General features: G+C 42.1%; 1 protein-coding gene across 1 annotated transcript; it reads left to right on the top strand.

Annotated features, from left to right (window-relative positions):
• Positions 1 to 10,566: 10,566 nt before the first annotated feature.
• On the top strand, positions 10,567 to 20,465 carry b3gat1a (beta-1,3-glucuronyltransferase 1 (glucuronosyltransferase P) a; the record flags this gene model as incomplete). Its single annotated transcript, XM_083694531.1, has 4 exons — positions 10,567 to 10,678; positions 12,115 to 12,623; positions 18,753 to 19,049; positions 20,379 to 20,465. 4 exons carry the CDS (start codon positions 10,567 to 10,569, stop codon positions 20,463 to 20,465), a joined length of 1,005 nt encoding a protein of 334 aa, XP_083550657.1.
• Positions 20,466 to 21,503: the final 1,038 nt, after the last annotated feature.

Below are 21,503 nucleotides of genomic sequence, written 5' to 3'. Positions count from 1 at the left end.
TCCAATAGAACATGCATTTAATTTCCTGATTATACAATTTTAGGCACAAAGTCTTCAAAACAAACAATTGAAGACATTATATGAATCTTTCCCATTACTTTTGGTGTCCTGAAAAAGGGGACTGTATGTGTGCCTACAAATCTACATGGACCCACAAGAGCTTGCGTGTGCACACACACACACACACACACACACACACACACACACACACACACACACACACACACACACACACACACACACACACACATATATATATATACACACACATACTTAAAGAGACACACATAAAGAGACACACACTGGGAAGAAAGAATACTATTACAATGAAATTCAATACAAGCACAATAAAGAACACAGCAACAACATTTTATGAAAAACCCTGCCAGACAGCCCATTCTTGGTCATTTCAAAAGCAATTAAGGCTGTTTGAATCAATACCTCACGAATTCAAAATTCACATGTAATGACACCTCCAGGCGAAGTTGTTCTTTTGGACTGTGACAGGAACATCGATAATGACCTATCACAACCTCTCTCTTCGAAGTTCCCTAGGCATCACTGATAACTGTTCCGAGCCCAGTTGGTACAGTATGAGACCAATGAGTGATTGATTAGACAGACAACGACATAATGTCTCCTCTGTGTCTCTCTTCTTCTGACTAGAGAGTACATCAAAATAATACCACAGTGAAAGGGGTTGGATTTTTTTTTTAGTATTATTGGTCTCCGGGAAATATGAGATGGGAGCCAATCGATCTCAAAAGTCAGAGACTGGCTCGATTTTAAACTTGAAACGAGCCCCTGACCTTGTGCCTTTGAAGACTCAGCCTTGCGAATCTGAGGGGGCAAAGGAAGTGAGAGCAATGTGGCATGGGCTCCATCTAGCCCTCTGATAGGTAAAGAAGTGGGGTTTACGCCATGATGTCTTCACTTCCAAATCCTTGCACTCGTAAGAGTGAGTCAGAGGGATGAGTGGAGGCTTCAAATTCCAGTTTGAAATTGAGCTGTAGTGGCACAGGAAAGTAATCCATCGTGTCACAGACTGTCATAACTAACAGAGAGTGGTGAATAGTTTAGTGGGAAAGGGTTGAAACAGGTGATGACACTATTCTGATTATTACTGTATAGAGCTGGAACTGTATAGACCTAACCTCTGAATTAAACATTTAAAATGTTGGCTATATGGGGTACCATGTTTAGTTATTTTAGCAGCTATTTATCTTTATTCTGAACTATTTACAAAAAAGTAAACACATTTATCTGGCTTGCGCGCCTCTCTGCCTTCCTATTGTTTCAGACAGCAGAGGTGTGGTCAAAGGTGACATCATTTAGTGTTTGTTCACAGTCAGAACAACTTTCGTTCTTTAACCCTGTGTTGACATGATGCTACTTAACCAGCAACAGGTGCTACCTTCACGCCTGGTTAGACGTTGTTGATAAATGCTGTCAGCCTCGCTGTCAGACATTGATCATGGCTGTCTGCAGGTCAAACACTGCTCTGTATTTATTATACCTTACACATAGACAATACAGATCCCATTGCACACCATGGGGACGAAATAGTGGATTTCGATACAAATGTGTGCACAGCCACAGTTACCATATTAAAACTAGTTAGCAAGGCTAATTTATCCTGGGGGAACTGTTGTACAATATACCTGGAATTCCCACGGGCGTGGCAATCTCCCTCCATGTTTTCTCCTTTCTAGCCGGATCCTTGTAGTGTCTGAAAGCCTGATTGTACAGGAGAATGTGTTTCTATACCTCTATAATTAGTGACTCCACGTCCATCGTACTTTTACAACCTACACACGGTTGGTTTATTATTGTTTAAAGGAAGTATGATTGTGAATCCGTTGTGAAAACCAATGAACAGATGGGAGAGGCGGGACTTGCTAAATAAACGTTTTGAGACAATGACGTTGCCGCACGTGCGCGGCCAGTGTGGTTTTCATGTTAGAATAATCTGAGCATCGAATTACATTTTGGCACAGTATCATTTCATGAACAACCTCAACATCTTCCAGTGACAACCTATGTTCGTTTTTTTACTCAAATGTTAGAGTAGAGAGTCATATGTTTTTGTTCAAGTGATTTTAGTTTACATGGTTTAAGCATTGTATGTTTTATAACTGAGTGAAAGTGATGGCCGGCCGCAGCCATTATACTACGATATAGAACAGTCGTTCACGGCCGCGGTGGAGTCTAGTAGGGACGGATTTGTGTGTCTCATAATGTGTTGTGTTGAGGAGGGGAAGGTGTTCCTCTGTGGCACCCCCTTAGAGAAATGTGAACCCCCAAACTACATTATGTTTTTTTGAGCATGGATATGTGACCATTTCTGCCAGATTAGGTCTTTATGTCACTGCAGTTAGATACTGTATACTATCCATCTGTTCCAGACCATGCAAAATAGCATTTCTGATTGTCATCCTTCCACCTGATTGGTCTGGATCCTCAGACGTGTTCTTCAATTTGTGACATGTCTGCAAAATTGGACGCGCTGGGTCATTGGGGGAAGCGATTGTTTTGAAATCTTGTGCACATCAAGCGAATACATTCCCCACTGAATTACCGGGTCAGAGGCAATTTGCATTTATACTATGCCTCAATAAAAAGATTGGGCCCCTGCTGTTCTCTCTGAACAAACAAAAAAACATCTTTGCAGTTCATTTGATCTTCCATCACAAAGCGTCTAAAATTATACAGTCGCATCTGCAGTCGACCAATATTTGAGCTGCAGCCTACGCAGACATCCTGGCTCAGTGGAGCATCATTTGTGGCATTCATTCTCATGCCTTTAGATGAGACGGAATGCTAATTGTCTTCATCTCCAACAGCACCAGACTCTTGGCAAACGACGTGAGTGTAGCTACTGTACACTCTTCTCCCAGTATCCACATCTCAGGCAGAAATGAAAACAAACTGTCACGGCCATAGACTGGGATTAAAAACAGAGCCAACAAGGCAAAACACTCCATACTGTATGCAATTTACATATCAACGTATTGGTGTTAACTCAGTGAAAGTGAGTACTACGTGGTTATTTTAGCATCCTGTGAAAGAGGGAGTCCTCCTGTAAACAGGAATGGAATAATATCCCCATCATTACCGTAATCCTCCTCTGTTCCTATCAGTACATTGACCATTGGTTCCTGCTCTTGTAGTGAGTGGCATTATGGTTGAGATATACATATTACAGTATAAATGTAGTGTGGCATGCAGTAGACTTAGGCCCCCCCCCCCACCCTTTTCCCACCTGGTCTACTCATAATCATAAAATAATCTGTTTTATGATCATGAGTAGACCAGGTGGGGAAAGGGTGGGGGGGCCTAAGTTGAGCTCTCAATATGAGAAAGAAGACTCATGTGGACTTGTTTAGAACTTTCAGAGATAATCACATTGTTCTCACACCTCTTTTGGAGGTCTGGAGAATTTTAGATTAGCCGAACTACCTGCTTATCTTATTGAACTGCTTATCTTATCTTATCTATCTTATCTATCTATCTATCTATCTATCTATCTATCTATCTATCTATCTATCTATCTATCTATCTTTCTTTCTTTCTTTCTTTCTTTCTTTCTTTCTTTCTGTGTAGACTGATTCCACTTAAAAGAACTTCCATTAAGATTTTTTATAATATTTACACTTTTGGAATTTTACTTGCATGCACAGCCGAAACCGCTTGACCTGTTAACTTCAAATCAAATTTTAAATGCCCAGACTTGTGTAACTTGTAACTTTAAAATGTGTAGACTGACTCCACTTAAATAACTTTCATTCAGTTTTGATACTATTTACATTTTTTAAAATTATAAACCTTTTTAAGTTGCATTAATTAACATGGGTTTCTATGAGGACCATTGGGTTCCTATGATACATTTTAAAATGCATATCCTCTTACATCTTTTAAGCTTCCAGTTTAGAATCCAGTTTAAAAATGTGTATTAACTGACCTGAAATAACTTCTATACAGATTGTATATTAAATATGAAGCACATTTACTCTTTCTCTCTCTCTATTCATCCATCTATCGTCATCCTTGTAATTTGATTAACTAACTACCAAAATAAGATATTGCAAGCACAAGTTTCTTCAGGAACTTATTTTTCTAGTTCTACATGTACTAAGAGTAGCTACATTATTTTCACATTGATTGGATATTGAAGATAGACATTGCCATAGCTTATTTAACCCTTTGACGCGCATGATCAAACTGGTGGTAACAGTCTAGAGTGGTCCCTCAGATGTAGAGTCTCAGTGATTCGCACACTTGATTAGAACATCTATTTACGATTGATGTAACAATCAGCAATCAGCAATCAGCACAAATTATAGTCTTAGATGTCTTTACAACTGTATGTCCTCAATGTCAGCAGTTTATGTTTTTATGTAGATATTCACAGATGTAGCAACAGCATGACAGTTCTCATTCAAATCGGAAAATGTAGGCTACGCTATTCCTAGCTCAGGGGAAAGAGCGGTCTTGCAAGCGGACTAATTGAGCCAACTTTCAACTGACAGAAACCATAATATAAATTAGCTTATAATGATTACAATTTACAATGTATCACATTACAGGTGAGCTCAAAAGTAATAGAAATAATTGAATAAAACACTTTCCAAAAGTTTAAAGTAATCTGATGGTGGCTATTGTTTGTGCGCGCTGCTATGATGATTTTTGTTTGGGCTGTCGCACTGTTTTTTCACAGAAACATTTTGCACAAATGATGTCTTTACAACTGTATGTCCTTAATGAGCAGTTTACTTTATTGATGTAGACTTTCAGATATGCACAGAAGTAGCAACAGCATAACATTTACATTTTAGACATTTAGTAGACGCCTTTATCCAAAGAACAAGTACATTTGTCTAAAGTAAGTGACTCATCTATATATCAGTCATCATAAGAAAAACAAATCTATGCTAGGACCAGGGGCCATTGGCAGTCATAATGCTAGAAGAAGGAAGGATTACTTTATTATTATTATTTACAGTAGAGAAAGTGGGGATGAAGAGGTCTTTAGGTGGGACAGTCAAGATGTAGCCTGAAGAGATGGGTTTTCAGTCTACAGCAGAAGATAGGTAGTGACTCTGCAGTCCTGACAGTTGTGGGAAGCTCATTCCACCACCGTGGTGCCAGGATAGTGGAAAGCCGTGACCGAATAGCGAGACCACTGTATCCTCGTAGAGGCGACGGTGCCAGGCGGCCAGCTGAGGTGGAAGAAAGGAGTGATCGGGCAGGAGTTTGGGGGCTGACCATTGCTTGCAAGTAGGGAGGGGCTGTTCTCTTTGCCGCCCGGTAGGCGAGCATCAGGGTCTTGAATCTGGTGCGAGCTGCTACCGGGAGCCAGTGAAGGGTGCAAAGGAGGGGGGTGACATGGGAGAATTTGGGGAGATTGAACACCAGACGAGCAGCAGCATTCTGGATAAGCTGCAGATGTCTGATGGCGGAGGCGGGGAGACCGGCCAAGAGTGCGTTGCAGTAGTCAAGGTGGGAGATCACAAGTGCCTGGACCATGAGTTGTGCTGCTTCTCTCGTAAGGAATGGAAATATCCTTCTGATGTTGTAGAGTTAGAATCTACAGGAGTGTGCTGTTGCTGTGATGTTCGCCGCACAGGATAAGTGGATGTCAAGGATCACCCCAAGATTCTTGGCTGTCTGGGAGGAGGTCACAGTGGAGTTCTCTACTGTGATGGAGAAGTCTTGGAGAGGGCAGGCTTTCCCAGGGAGGAAAAGCAGCTCAGTCTTGTTAAGGTTGAGTTTGAGGAGGTGGGCTGACATCCAAGGAGAAATGTCTGCAAGACAGGTGATGCGTGTCGCCACCTGTGAGTCAGGGGGGGGGAAAGAGAGAAGAGTTGAGTGTCATCTGCATAGCAGTGGTAGGAGAAACCATGTGAGGAAATTACAGAGCCAAGAAATTTGGTATAAAGGGAGAACAGTAAGGGCCCTAGTACGGAGCCCTGGGGGACCACAGTGGTGAGGGCGTGTGGAGAGGACAGTGACCCTCTCCACATCACCTAGTATGAGCAATCGGCCATACAAAAGAGCGATCGGCAGCAGACCAGAAGAATGAGAACAGAGGAGAGGGAGGAGGCTCAAGCTGAGTGAAGGGCCTCCGTGACAGCAAGGAGAGCAGTCTTGGTAGAGTGCCCAGCCTTAAGCCGGATTGGTGAGGGTCAAGAAGGTTGTTCTGAAGGAGATAGTGAGACAGTTGGTTAGAGACAGCACGTTCAAGGGTTTCGATAAGAAGGAGAGAAGGGATACCGGTCTGTAGTTATAACACAGTTCTCATAAAGATTGGAGGCTATATGTTATTCGTGGCTCTGGGGAAAGTGAGCTAACAAGCAAGCTAACTGAACCAAATCTGGTCTGACAGAAAGCATAATATAAATTAGATAATAGCGAATACATTTTCCAACGTATCACATCACAAATGTGCTCACCAGTGATCGAAATAATTGACTAAAACACCAAAAGTAGAAAGTAATCCAACAGTGGCCATTGACTTGTTTGTGCATGCTGAGATATAATTTTTTCTTCCCCATCCAACCAAAGATAAACAAGATGACAAGATGGGTTCACTTTTTTTTTTCATTCACTTTTCAAGTCTTCCAGAAAGTTTTGCTATGGGTTTCCTGACATTCGAGTGAACCATCTACTCACCTCATTTCGCTAAGATAACTTTGGTCAGACAGACGTTTACGTGACACCCAGAATGCATTGAATGATGAAAAATGTAAACAAACATGGATGAACACATAGACAGTCAGCATCATTAGTTGGAAATGTCTAGAACGTACGTGCGAAAAGATTAACCTAGCTAGCTATTAGAAGGTACTAAGACGAAATATAGTGCCGTCACATCAGAATATGAATCCACTGCTCATTGCTTTTAGTGGCATTACAACCTACTTCACTTTAAAACTCAGTTGGCTTTTATAGTAATTGGCTACTTTTAGAGGTACTTATATGCACTGTTTGTATATGCAGAAGTATAATGAGTACCCATTTCATTTCGTTTTAAATGTGATTGGCGAAACCAGCTGGCTAGCTGACCAATCTATGCTAGTTTTCATCCTCATTGCCAAACTTAATAAATACACACTGCACACTAAATTTTTAAACTCCTTTGCTAGTCAATCATGTAAAAGAAATTCACTGGAAAGAAACTTAAAAACGTTTTTATAGTTGTTTTAAAAAATGTATACAAATGTAACAAATTGTAACAAATATTGACAATGCCAACAAACAAATATGTGTTAAGAAAACAAACATGTAGGCCTAGGCTCCTCCCTCGTCAGGGATCATCTCAAAAACTAAAACAGTTAGAGGGCCTCAGACCACTGCCTATGTGGTGTCTCAGCATCACAATGGCCTGCCAAAAGGATTAATCAATAGGGCTATGGTCAGATAAATTCTCTGTTTAGGCTAACTCATCAGATGGGCTTATAATCTACCAGGACCCTGGTTAATTAAATCAGGTATGTTAGAAACACTGTGCTGAAATAAAGATATTGTAGCGAAACAGGGTTGTAGCACACCACTCGAAAGCAGAAAATGAACCCCGGCCTCCCACCCCCAAAGCAAGTGCACAATCTTAATACAAATCGGGCTGATCTTCATAGCAGTGTTCCTAAGTAACAGGGTTATTTCAATGTGCACCCTACACATCTCCCAGGAGGTTATCCCATAAAGGTTTGAAACAGTTAAAATATGGTCATGATGAAAAAAGTGTGCCCAATATACTCAGAGTTGTAGACTGTAGCAGGCATTGTGTAAAACATGTTTTAATGTTACCATTAGAGTGCATAGTCTCAACCAAAGGCCTTAACCCTAACCCTAACCTCTCTGAGTAAGTATCAGGCTGTGAATCTTAATCAACATGCCCAGTGCTGAGTGTAACATTTGTTGCTTGAAATATAGCAAGTATACAAGACCAGTTTTGAGTTAACCCCTATGTCAGGATTTGTTATAGGCTACATCAACTTTTAGGTAGTGACTATGGTCTGTCCATGGACCTATGCGACTACTTTGAAACCCCCCGAGCCCACCCTGTCCCTGTGCGTAAAAATTCTACCCGAGACCTCACTGGCCAGTCTCTCCTGGACTGCCTCTCTACAGTCCCGCCAAAACATGCTTCGGAAATTAGGTATTAGGCTATGGTTTACATGTCAAATGATGTGCTATATAATGTTACAGTGCAGTAACACCGAGCGGCTCGCCAATATGGCAGAAAACGCTAAGACAATGTCCAGGCAAAATATCCCAGCAAGTCAAAGTAGGACCCTTTCAAATATCTAAGTAGTTGGTAAAGTAATGGAGTCCGGGCACATTCCACTAGAGCAATTGCTACGTCTTGGGCTCTGTTCAAGGGAATCTCTGTTTCTGAGATTTGTGCTGCAGCCAGTTGGGCTTCCCCTCACACTTTGGTGAGATTCTACCACCTGGATGTCACTGCACCTTCTTTGGCGCAATTAGTCCTTGGCACTGGAACTGATTAGGGTGAACCGGGTACATATCAATGTGCTCACTCAGGTTTTCTGTACAGGCATTGGCGATCAGGGCAGTGTACAAATGTCTCATTGTGAGATGTCAACTGAAAGAGAACCTTGGGTTACAGTGTGTAATCCCAGTTCTCTGAAGGAGATGGGGAGGCATCTCACCAGATTGACACTCTTTTCCGGGCTTATGAAGAGGCTGACCATGCCCCTGGGTTAGGGAGGGATCAGCCACGCAATGCGCTCCTGGCCTGTTTTAGGCATGATTGAATAGGGTGTCAGCGAATAGGGTACGCAAGGGTGCATATCCCATAGTGAGATGTCTCCCTCATGTCCTTCAGAGAACCAGGATTACATACGGTAACCCAAAGTGTTCCAGCACACAGCATATACCTGCTATAGTGCCATTGGTCTACTATACTTCAAATGTTCACCACTGGGCAGGTTGCTTAGGATTCAAAGCTTCTCTTAAAAAATCCTAATTCATACTCTTAGAGTATGTTTTCTCCCAAGATAGTGATTTACATTTTGCATAACAAGATACAAGTTATTTTATTACCACACAACCTAGGTTGGTGATATTTGTTTTCAGTACAGCATGGTGGGGAACCCTACATTCACTGACATACACTGCAATGAATAGAAGACAGACAACGCAAAATAGTCCAATGCACTGTAGATTGCACTCGGTCCATGTAACACAGGGTCCTTTTCCTCTCATTGTTCACTGTTACATGGTAATGTTTTGGGTACAGTCACATGCCTTTGGAGCGGTATAAGGTTTCAGAAGCTTTAAAATTGTTTTCCTGTCTATAAACATTTCCCTGTGTGATATCAAGCTCACTACCACAAAGATTACCTTAATTATCTATAGACTGTAGAGATTTTCCTGGACTTGTTATTTCAATCACTATGTAACAAAGAGGACACATGGTCTGTAAATTGTTTTCCAAGTAATCTTCTGTGTCAAATAAGTATGCCTGTACCTAATAGTGAGAAATATTCAGTAACGGCAGAGAGATATTGATAAGCAAAACAGCCTTTTTCAATGCAGTGTCCAAGGCCTTTTATTTCTATCATAGAAATATACCATATAATGTCTAGTGGTGACAGAACATACAGACAGATGTGGTGTGAGAGGCTTAACATAATGTGACTGAGATTGCCATTACCTTGCTTGTTGTCTTCCAGGTCTTGAGGTGGTGTTTCCTGTTTGTGTTAGGAGGAGGAGGCATGGCTGGCTGACATGTCGTGGAGGATCCTGCCACATTGCTCATCCTACACTGTGCACCCCTCCCCCCTGCGCATCACCAATGGTGCCATGATCCAGTTCTAACCGTGGGTGAGGATTTAAAGCCTCTTTCATCAACATTATCACACTACATCAGACCACTGTTGCATGTCCATGGGTCCCTTAGCATCAGGAAACCACCTGTATGATAGGCATCAGTGAATGATAATAGATTGAATTCATTCATATGTCATTGTCATTTCACTCCTTTGCATTAAAATGAAATCCCCCCCCCAAAAAGAAAAGAAAAAAAAATCATCACTGTAATCACAGAAATGTCCATGCAATGAAATACATAAGAAAAGGGCAAAAAATTATGTTGTGCTAAACTGTGCCTGTATACAGCTCTGGATACCCAGCACAATGACAATTTCCACTGAGGAGTTCCCCTGCCTGCTTCTCCACTGAAGCAGAAAAAAAGGCTTAAAACTCTTCTTGACCCATTTATTTATCAGTGGAAGTCTTTTATGTGGCTTATGATGCCTCAGATGCATTCACATCAGCAAATTAAGCCTCTTGCCTGACAGCGTGTGCATAAATGGAGCATTTATGTGCCAGGACGATAAACAGAAATGACATGTGCTATTATGTTGTGCTAAAAGACTCCGACATCCTGAAGGGGTTGGGGGCGTTAGATACTCATTTGTACCCAACCACATCTTGTATGAAATGGTGAATGACTAATTTACTGGCGGCCCTAGCTAACATCTTCTGTTGCTCCTCCTTTCATTCTGCAGGTAATGACGAGGCATAGAACCAATCCTGGAGATGCCGAAGAGAAGAGACATTCTTGCCATCGTGTTGATAGTGTTACCGTGGACTCTGCTCATCACCGTTTGGCACCAAAGTGCAATCGCTCCACTGCTCGCCATCCGCAAGGGTATATACTGTACTCCATTCTCCTTTGAAGGCTTTTATCATGCATGATAAATTATTATTGCATTATTTGGGCCTATGTAATACGCTTTTCATTCATAAACACTTATTCATAACTAACAGTGTTATTAGACTTCTAAAGCTCAACTTGAGCTTAGTCACTGTCAATTGATTCATTTCACATGGTGCTTGAAAATTACATGGTAAACTAGTATAGTAACTACATGGTTATTACTTATGTTTGGTTTCAGATCACCCCAAATTAACACTGAAAACAGCATTTCTCCTGTCAAGGAGCACACATACAGTAATCAGAGTACATGCCGATGGTCTTCCACAGCATCATTCGCCGCTCATAGATCTCCAGTTATTGGCTAGATTGTGATTAGAGTCAATTATCACTTATTAGTAAGAGTCCTTTGAATTTGCATGGCCTATCCATAGCTTTTTTTGAGTAGGTGCAGCCTGATCTCACAAGTAAAGCTACAATAAATTACAATTTGGTCTTCAGCAACTTAGTAAACCTATTTAGCAGTTAAACTGTAGCACACTCGTCAAAACAGAAATTATCACCACTCCTTCATAGTTACCAGAAAAGCTTTATTGAATTGACTGAGTGCATATGTTTATAGGATCCATCCACACAATGTACATAAGGCTGAATCATTAACACACTCTCACATGATGAGTAATCTTAGCATAACCGTGACCTCCAGAGACCATAAACCAACAGTGTGAAATGTCAAGTATGCTGCATAGTTAAGAAAACCAAATTAGGGTGACAGTAAATCAATAGCTTTTCTTTGCAACCTTACTTTTGCCTTTGAGGTAAAAGGTAGCCAACTGTAGGGACTGAGAATTAACTGCAGGCATCATTGTTTTAAAAGGAGCTACAGGTTTTGGCCAAATGTTTTCTCGCAAGCTTTGATGAACATCTAGCCATCAGGAGATTGTGTTAATCTGTGTGGTGCAGAAATATCTTTTTTTATGTCTGAAGTGAAAACCTCTCTCTACTGTAGCTCAACAGAGATAGAGATTGCCATTAGCTGTAGTACAATGAGGAGGAAAATTAACAACCTCATTGATCCCATAATGATATTCCATCTGTCATACCGGGCTATGGGGGGCACCTAGTCATGACTTTACTACTGGGATACACTCTGGGTCTCCTGCCACTGTTGTTGCATCTAAAATGAGCATAGGGACAGCAAAGGGAGACCCCTGTCCATTGTAGCTGTGTTGTCCACTCACGGTCCCTGCTTTCACTTTTTTCAGCCTGTCACCACCTAGTAAAAGAGATCTTTATCATACCAGGGAGGCTTGCAGTCCATCGGCACCGACTCTCAGGTACTTGGCTCTTGGATTGCGTCACCTGACAGAATACGTTGGGCAGCCCCGGGGTGTGCTAATGCCTTACATGTCTTCCTGTCCCCCCTGCAGATGATGGAGCTGACGGGAGGAGTCAGGCCGGCCAGGGTACTGACTCCAAGGAGTACTGCTCCTCTGATAAGGACATTGTGGAAGTGGTGAGGACCGAGTATGTCTACACTCGGCCCCCGCCATGGTCTGACGTGCTACCCACCATCCACATCATCACCCCCACCTACAGCCGGCCAGTTCAGAAAGCGGAGCTGACCCGACTGGCCAACACCTTCCTCCACGTGCCCAACCTGCACTGGATCCTGGTGGAGGACTCCCAGAGGAGGACCCCCCTGGTCACCCGGCTGCTCCGGGACACGGGTCTCAACTACACTCACCTCAATGTGGAGACGCCCCGGAACTACAAGCTCCGAGGGGACACGCGAGACCCCAGGATACCCCGAGGCACCATGCAGAGGAACTTGGCCCTGCGCTGGCTCAGAGAGACCTTCAACACCAACAGCAGCCAGGCAGGCATCGTGTACTTCGCTGATGACGACAATACTTACAGCCTGGAGCTGTTTGAGGAGGTCAGTGCTGGGGCATGCTGTCATCAGATGACCACATACATCACTAGCAACACTGTCTGGTTTACAGTGGCAGTACATGAGTCATAACATAACATCACAACACATGTACCTATTTTTATCATGCTGTGTAGCACCCAGGGCACATAGATAGATAGATAGATAGATAGATAGATAGATAGATAGATAGATAGATAGATAGATAGATAGATAGATAGATGGATGGATAGATAGATAGATAGATAGATAGATAGATAGATAGATAGATAGATAGATAGATAGATAGATAGATAGATAGATTCCCATCTTTAAACTTTTCCCACTACCAAAATGAGACTTCAAGTCCACATAGTTTCTTCTGGAACTTATTTTTCTAGTTAGAAAAGCAAGTGCAACTACTATTCTTCTTTGACATACATATTATTATTATTCCAATTCTTCTCTCCTCCTACAACTTTGATACCTATTAAACGTTTTAAACGTTACAAACTTGAAAGTGCATGATTTCACATGGAGGTCAATGGAAACTAAAAGATAACATTTTTGAACCACTGCTGATCTTACACCTGTTCAGCTATTAACACCATTTCAACTGTAAAATGTGCCAAGAACTCCAAATCATTAACTTCTATAAAAGTAGTTTTGATACCTATTACATGCTTTAAACTATTACACTTTTTGTAACTCCAAAAGCTCTCATCCTGTTAACATGGTGAAATGTTTGCAGAACACATTCTTAGAATGATTACACAACAATGCATTCTCTTTGCTACCAGTGCTACCCCACTGAAGCCACAAACTATTAAGCTTTTTGTAAATCAAAAAACTCTCTTCTGCTTTAAGGGGCATGACGTACGCTTTTTTTGGAAATCTGCTACCTCTGGCCACAGTTCAAAGTTCCAAACAACAACATCCTCCCTAAAAGTAATATAGCACCCAAGAAATGGACTTTCCATGTTGGACATTAGCTATTGTGTTTCTGCATACGCGCATGATTAAAAGAGGCAGCCACTAGAGACAGAAAGGCAAAAATCGGGGAGACCACTCCCCTAAAACACCCTGGCAGTAACAACATGTTTATATGATATGATCCTTGACAACCACTTATCCTGTGTGGTGAACATCACAGTGACAGCACGCTCCTGTTGATTCTTCCTCTACAACATCAGAAGGATACGTCCATTCCTCACCAGAGAAGCAGCACAACTTTTGGTCCAAACACTTGTGATCTCTTGCCTTGACTACTGCAACGCACTCTTGGCCGGTCTCCCCACCTCCACCATCAGGCCTCTGCAGCTCATCCAGAATGCTGCCGCCCGTCTGGTGTTCAATCTCCCCAAATTCTCCCATGTCACTCCCCTCCTCCGCACCCTTCACTGGCTCCTGGTAGCAGCTCACATCAGATTCAAGACCCTGGTGCACACCTACCGGGCGGCAAAGGGAACAGCCCTTCCCTACTTGCAAGCAATGGTCAGCCCCCAAACCCCTGCCCGATCACTCCACTCTTCCACCTGGCTCGTGGCTGCCTGGCACCGCCACCTCTACGTGGATACAGCAGCCGCACTACTCTTTTCACTGTCCTGGCGCCCTGCTGGTGGAACGAGCTTCCCACTGCTGTCATGACTGCAGAGTCACTACCAATCTTCCACCATATATTGAAGACCCATCTCTTCAGACTACATCTTAATGGTCCCTCCTAAAGACCTCTTCACCCCCACTACCCCCCTGTACAAGTTTCTCTCCTTTTAAAAAAAAATAAAAGAAAGAAAGAAAGAAAAAAAATCCTTCTTCTAGCATTTTGACTGCCTATGGCCCCTGGTCCGAGCATTGATTATTTTATCTTATGATGACTGATGGATAGATGATTCACTTACTTAAACAAATGTATTTGTTGTAAGTCGCTTTGGATAAAGGCGTCTGCTAAATGCCATAAATGTAATGTAAATGTAAATATGCAAATCGAGTGTTGGGTAGGACACTCCATTTTAGAAAGTGCTTTTTCCGGACCAAAACAGCATTCGTAAATGAAATATTTCTTTCAAGGGATCTCATTCCCTGATTGCTACTGGTTAAACATCGTCATTACAACCATTAGGAAGCTTTTAGAAGGCTTTATTGTAACATACTGGACCTTTAACTGAGGTTGGAATATAGCAATTTAGATGGAGTTTATGGCAGCCATTAAATCACTTAGCAACCAGTTGTTGCCCACTTATAAGTAATAGGAAGAACAATAGTGGGACTTGCTGAAGCAAACCCACTAAGTAATCTGATTCATCTCAGTCTTGACAATTAAGTGTGACTTGTCCTATGAATAGTAGAACAGCAAAAGCAATACATAGGCCTAGTTGTGTTACCAACAGCTGTCCAAGTACATCTAACAATGCCAGGAGAGAAGTTTGGACCTGTAACCAGGGTCTCAGGCCGTCCATTTTGACTGAAGACATTTGGAAGCATCACCTGAATGGATGCTGCTGGGCCCCTAGAGCATCAGCCTTAGGTCTTGTTAGTGTGAAAGGGGACGTTGTAAATGGTGAGCTCCGTATCCATGGGCCTGTCATTACCTTTCCCTAGGAATCAGGCACAGTGCACTCCCAGGAAGCCCTTCATCACCTCCAGGCTCCAGGCCTCTTAATGGGATGGAGTAACAAGCTTTAGGACTGAGCTGTCTCAGGGTTGACCAATAGATGGAGTCAGTAAAGACTTCAGTGCTCCAACCCTACCTGACAGAGCAATAAATATCTACCACTCTCATCGACCTGCTAACAGGTGTAAGTCACAACCCATGAAGGGATCGGAGTGGAGATGAGGTAAAAATACCATCAAATGCAGAGGTTCGAGGAAGACATCCAATTCAAAAGATTACACTGGAGATAGCTTGTGTTGTTCTGAGTCTGGTAATCTAGACTAATCTAGACCAATTTACCTTTGCTCTGATTGACTTCAAATGCAAAATACCAAAATGTGCAATTATATCACCCAAAATGTCATGTAGTCTTGCCCACTGTGATCAATAACATGCCTACTTGCTGCTTGATTACACTACCATGGTTACAAACACAGGGCTGAATGAAATACAAAACATGGCCAACCTGGTATTGCTTCATTAAATTAATTTCAGAAAATACTCTCATCCAGCCATAGTGAAGATACATAAGAAATGGTTAAAACCAGCAGCTAAATTGTGTTTCTTTATACCGGTTTTAAGTCCAAAACAAAACATGGAGGAAAATTCTGTGTAGAAATACATAGGCAGAGGCTCTGCTGCATATTGTGAAAATTAAAATGGCTCATGAAAGATGCATCTCACACAGTTAAACTACATCCCTGTGAAGGGGTGCATTAATTATTAAGCTTTCCCTTTCAAAAAATGCTTATGTTGCCTTTCCAAACCACAAGCCTTATTTACTTATCAACCTATTTCTAGCATGTCTTCTCCATTCACCCTTAGCATCAGGACTCAATGCTGTGAATCAGCTCGCTTAAAATAGTATCATCATCACCGTCCAATAGGTATATAGATGAGAAAAACTATTATAAATATACTCAACCAAAACATTACAAGCTGGAACAAACAACCTTTCGACAGTGTTCTCTACGGAGAAAGACTGTATGCCATAGAATCATCCTATAATAGTACCTACTGTATTTCTGATGATGATTTAGAGCACTGTGAAGATCCCCATCTCACCCTTTCATGCGTTCCAAATTGATTAATGTGCCTGGATGTCTGTCTTCTCACTTTAGAGTTTGGGATTAGTTTCCTTTGTTGTGCTCTGACTTCAGAAATACAGCCCCTGTCTCTGTGGGCCTCCCTCATAGCCTGCCCCAGTAAATGGAGCAGGAACCAGAGCTTATACACACAGACAACACAAAATTTGGCACAAACATTTCATATCCATGAAAATGGGCCAGAGACCAGCGAAACCCATAAGGAGAAGAGATATTTCACACATACTGTGTTGTAGGTAAGATGATCAATTCCTTTAAGAATTCTACTGTAGCAGATACAGGATGGGGGGATGTTAGTGGAGATAAAGTTAGATGCCAGTTTTCAAATTGACAGAAATCACATGTTACCCATGGAAGAGGGTAACACACACACACACACACACACTCACTCACTCACTCACTCGCTCTCTCACATACACACACACACACAGGTACACAGAGCACACACAGAGCTTGTTAAATTGGACTATCCTGCACAGATATGTTTCCAAACCCACGGTTCCCCATAAACCCCAGGCCCACTCCATCCTGCTCACACGCCTCCTCTCTGATCCCTTGAGCTGATGGTTGATAATCTGATAGTGTGGTAATACATGGGCTCAGTCACTGAAGCCTGTTTCCAGTGCCACCACTATCACCACCACACACACGCCCAGCAACACACCTAGTTTAAAACGCACTTCCACAACAGTACATCAGCACTATTATTTCTGCTGCATTTACTGTGAATAAATGACTTTGCCGTTGCAGCCCCCCCCCACCTACCCCCTCTCATTAGAAAATGTGCTCTTATGATCTGGGCAGCTCCCGCTACAACAGATCTAGTCAAACAGAGCAAACAAGAGTGGCAGAAGGATATTTTGATGCTGTAAGATTAAAGGACAAACAGGGACCTGTAAGGAAAGGAAGGGCTCTCCCTTTAAAGCATCTCCTTAGCCAACCTGCTCCTCAGACATGGCACTTTCTGTAATGGCCCTGGTTGTCAAAACCCACTTAGCTCTGTTCACATTTAGAATCAGAATCAGAATCAGAATCAGAATCAGAATCAGAATCAGAATCAGAATTCTTTTATTTGGCCAAGTATATTTGCACAGGAAAATGTCTTTGTGCGGTTGGTGCATGGGACATAAAAAAACAATATATAAGCAAATATGAACAAAAAATTTACAAAATAGCAAAAAATCAACAAAATAGCAATAACAAATTTACAAAATAGAACAATAAAACAATACATTTTGTAGGCTGTGCGAGGCTAAGTGGCAATGAGGCTAGAGGCTGTGAAATGTGTATGGGGCATGTACGCTATAAATTAGAATAATTTTAAATAATTATAAATTACAATGTCAGTGCATTGTGTGTGTGTGTGTGTGTGTGTGTGTGTGTGTGTGTGTGTGTGTGTGTGTGTGTGTGACAGGGTGGGTGGGGTGGGTGGAGGAGTGGAAGTCCCAGAGTCAGTGAGAGGCAGGGAGCTTGTTTGTGAGCCCCACTGCCATGGGGAAGAAACTGTTCAGGTGGCGCGAGGTTTTGGTCTTGATAGACCGGAACCTTTTGCCGGATGGAAGTCTATGGATGAGGTGGTGACCAGGATGGGAAGGATCAGTTATGATCTTTCCTCCTCTCTTACTGGTCCTGGAGTGGAATGGGTCCAGGAGAGACCCACTTTAGGCTGGGTCCAGGTGCATCTCGGGTTCCACTGATACAGCATAACAAACAATGTAGCTTGTTGGTTTATATTTTCATTATTGCATGGAATAAAAAACCTCCATCTCCAATAATCTATGTAATGAAAATGTTTGGCATAGACACAGTTATTCTCATTTTGTTTATTCTATTTAAATAGATTATTCAACAGGGACACAATGTGAAATAATCAACATATTTTAATACACATAATAATTAAACTGGCAGGGCCCTTTTGGCCGTTCCGGAGTATAGACTGAAGACAAAAGGTGACCGTGCCTTTGCCATTAGAGCCCCTAGACACTGGAACAACCTGTCTGAGGATATTAGGCTAGCAAGATCGGTATTTTCTTTTAAATCTCTTCTTAAAACTCTAAAGACTAGCCTTTAATTGATGCTGCCCCTACAGTATTCTTTTTAATGAGTTGTGTTTTACTGTTTTCTACTTTTAGTAATATTTTAGTTTTCGATGCTGCCCTTATTCTTTTGAATGTGTTGTGTTGTTAATTTGCATAAAAATAAAGTTTGTTATTATTATTATTATTATTATTGTTATTATTATTATTAGATTATTATCTCAGAAAACATTGAAGCTTGATAATGCCAGCTACAGTAGTAATAGCTGTTTGTCTGTAACACTGTTACGGTGATGGCAGCGTGTCTATTTTATCAAACAACACAGTAAAGACTAACACTTTCCTCCTCTATTTTCTCCCCCAGATGAGGTCAACCAGGAAAGTATCCGTGTGGCCCGTGGCCTTCGTTGGCGGATTGCGTTATGAGTCCCCTAAGGTCAACGCCGCTGGGAAGGTATATGGCTGGAAGACAGTGTTCGACCCTCATAGGCCCTTCGCTATTGACATGGCAGGGTTTGCCATCAACCTGCGGCTCATCCTCTTCAAGCCCCAGGCCTACTTCAAACTGCGGGGAGTGAAGGGGGGCTACCAAGAGAGCAGCCTGCTCCGAGAGCTGGTCACCCTCAACGACCTGGAGCCCAAAGCAGCAAATTGCACTAAGGTAATGCCGAGTGGACTGGTCACTCCTACCGAAGTCATTTTACATTGTATAGTTTGAAATTTTACACCAGAATTATGCTCATGTCAACATATTAGAATATTATTGTGTATTATTCCCTTTTTTGAGATGGACCAGTAAGAGTTATTTCAAAACATATTTTATTTTAGTCAATACACCTGTTGTTCTGGGTGCAGTGATCTCAATAACTCTCATTTTATGGCAAAAACACCAGTCAGAAAAACATGAAATCGATTCTCTGATGATCCTTTGATGGATCAAACTTTAGTTCAGTTGCCTCTGCAAGTTCACCCTCTGCAGCACTCCAAAAATATACTGTATCACCAGATGCTGGATTTTTCAGTACATCGATTAGGTAACTGACAGACTCCACCTCCACACACATATGAGTTAAAAAGGCTTCAGGGCACAGTGTGATTGTCTATGCCCACTCTATTTCCAGCATGTTCCCTGGCTCTGGTCTTTGAGCTGCTAAACCTCTCCCTGGCCACAGCGAAGTCAGCCAGAGGCCTGAGCTCACCAGCACACACACACACTCTGGTTATAATTTTTTCCAGCGCAGGACTCCTGAAGGAGAGTTGATGAAAGGGGGGGGTGGGGGCACTCCAGCACAGACAACCATGAGGAGGGGCGGGGTCAGGATACGTGCTTATAATCTACCTCTTCAGACACAAATGTGACTATTAACCTCCTCTACACCTGGGTAAAGTGGGAGTGGACTCCTGGCGCATCTCAAATGCGTCACATACATTATTCATGGGAATGGCAGTGGAGATGAAAGGCACTGCTGCTTAGACACGGAAGAGGGGAGGAACATGAGCTATATATAAACTTGCTTTTCCTCCTGCCATCACTCCACTAGATGTGTGTCCAGTCTTCACGGTCAAATCGTCCCACTCCAAAGGCTTGATTGGAGCAATATGACATACACGAAAGAGCTATGCTGCCTCACAATGTGTACAAGATATGAGCATTACTTTTGGAGCTTATACGATTACATATTGAATGGGTTTTCAATGCAAGACACCCCTTTATTGTTTGGGTTGATGGACTTTTAACATGCAACAGCTCAGAACAAAACGAATCTCTTCCCCATAAATCCCATATAATGTTGAACAGGAGAACTGACACATTCACTTGAGTAGCTCTTCACAGATAGGCGCCCTATTGTACCATCTGTACTGCTGTTGTTGCTATATTTGGTAGTAGATACTCAAGATCATCACCGCAGCCCACACGGAAAGGGAGAGCGGAGGAGTGTGTGCGTTTGAGTGCCGTCACTGATGTCTTTTCATTGTTATTCCTCTGCAGATTCTCGTTTGGCACACTAGGACAGAAAAACCTGTCCTTGTTAATGAGGGAAAGAAAGGATTCACAGACCCCAACGTGGAGATTTGACATTGTCTCCTCAGACAAAGGGTAAGAAATTTTGTCATGATTTATTTAATGGTCTCCAAGTTCTCTGGTATTTCCAAGAAACTACATAGTTACAGCTGTATTCATAGCTGTTTCTTAAGAATTGCTTCTTGTTATTTGGGGAGTCGTTGTAACAAATACCAGACAGCAACAATTGCTATCTAGAAAAGACTGTGTCCAGTACCAACTGTAACAAAGTAATTTCATTGTAAATTAAAATATATATATAACAAAGATGGTATTCATCCAACAGGCTGGTATTTACCAACAGGCTGTCTTGAATAGGCTACACATATTTTTGGATGTGAGACAGATATGACTTTAAAGACATTGTGCTAAAAAGGTCATTCATAACGATTTTATTATAACTAATTAATCTGTACTGCAAATTAACTTAATGAAACATGTGTGCAGTTTCTCAGCATGACCCCACTCTCTGTTCCAGGTGGTTGGCTTTGGACCCTGAAAGGAAAAAGACTGTCTCTCCCACAGTGCAAACAGCATTCATGTCGTCTTAATCATCTCGGAAATAGAAAGACTGCCTCAAGGGGGAAATCTAATCCTCTTGACTGAAACTAAACACTTTTAATATTGGGATTAAAACAGTACAAATGTATCATATTAAAGCACAGATTAGTACAAGATGGCAATATTTATCAGGTTCATGTGTTGCCAACAGCAACACGAAGCAGACTGTGAGAGCAGCCACAAGGAATCAATGAGGATCCATGCTCTCTGCACCTGCATGGTATGATACTGCGTCTGTAGTGTCATAACACAAGAGACAGCACAACACAAATGATTAAGGGAACCAGTGCAATGCGATGGAACATTACTGTCCTGAACAGGTTAATGACACATACCATTGGTTGTCCTTTCATAGACGTGGACCTGCACAGGGCAGGAGGACAGATACTGATCTAAAAAGGGTCTGCAAAAGACTGAAAGACCAGACTGGACACCGACCCCTGGTCTTCACCTTTAACTTAAAGACATACTGAGATGGCCTCCACGTCTTCA

This window comes from Argentina silus, assembly GCF_951799395.1.
Source record: "Argentina silus genome assembly, chromosome: X".
In the NCBI taxonomy this organism is placed as follows: Eukaryota; Metazoa; Chordata; class Actinopteri; order Argentiniformes; family Argentinidae; genus Argentina; species Argentina silus.
The sequence above is the reverse complement of the archived record's forward strand: the minus strand, read 5'-3'. Positions and strand labels throughout refer to the sequence as shown.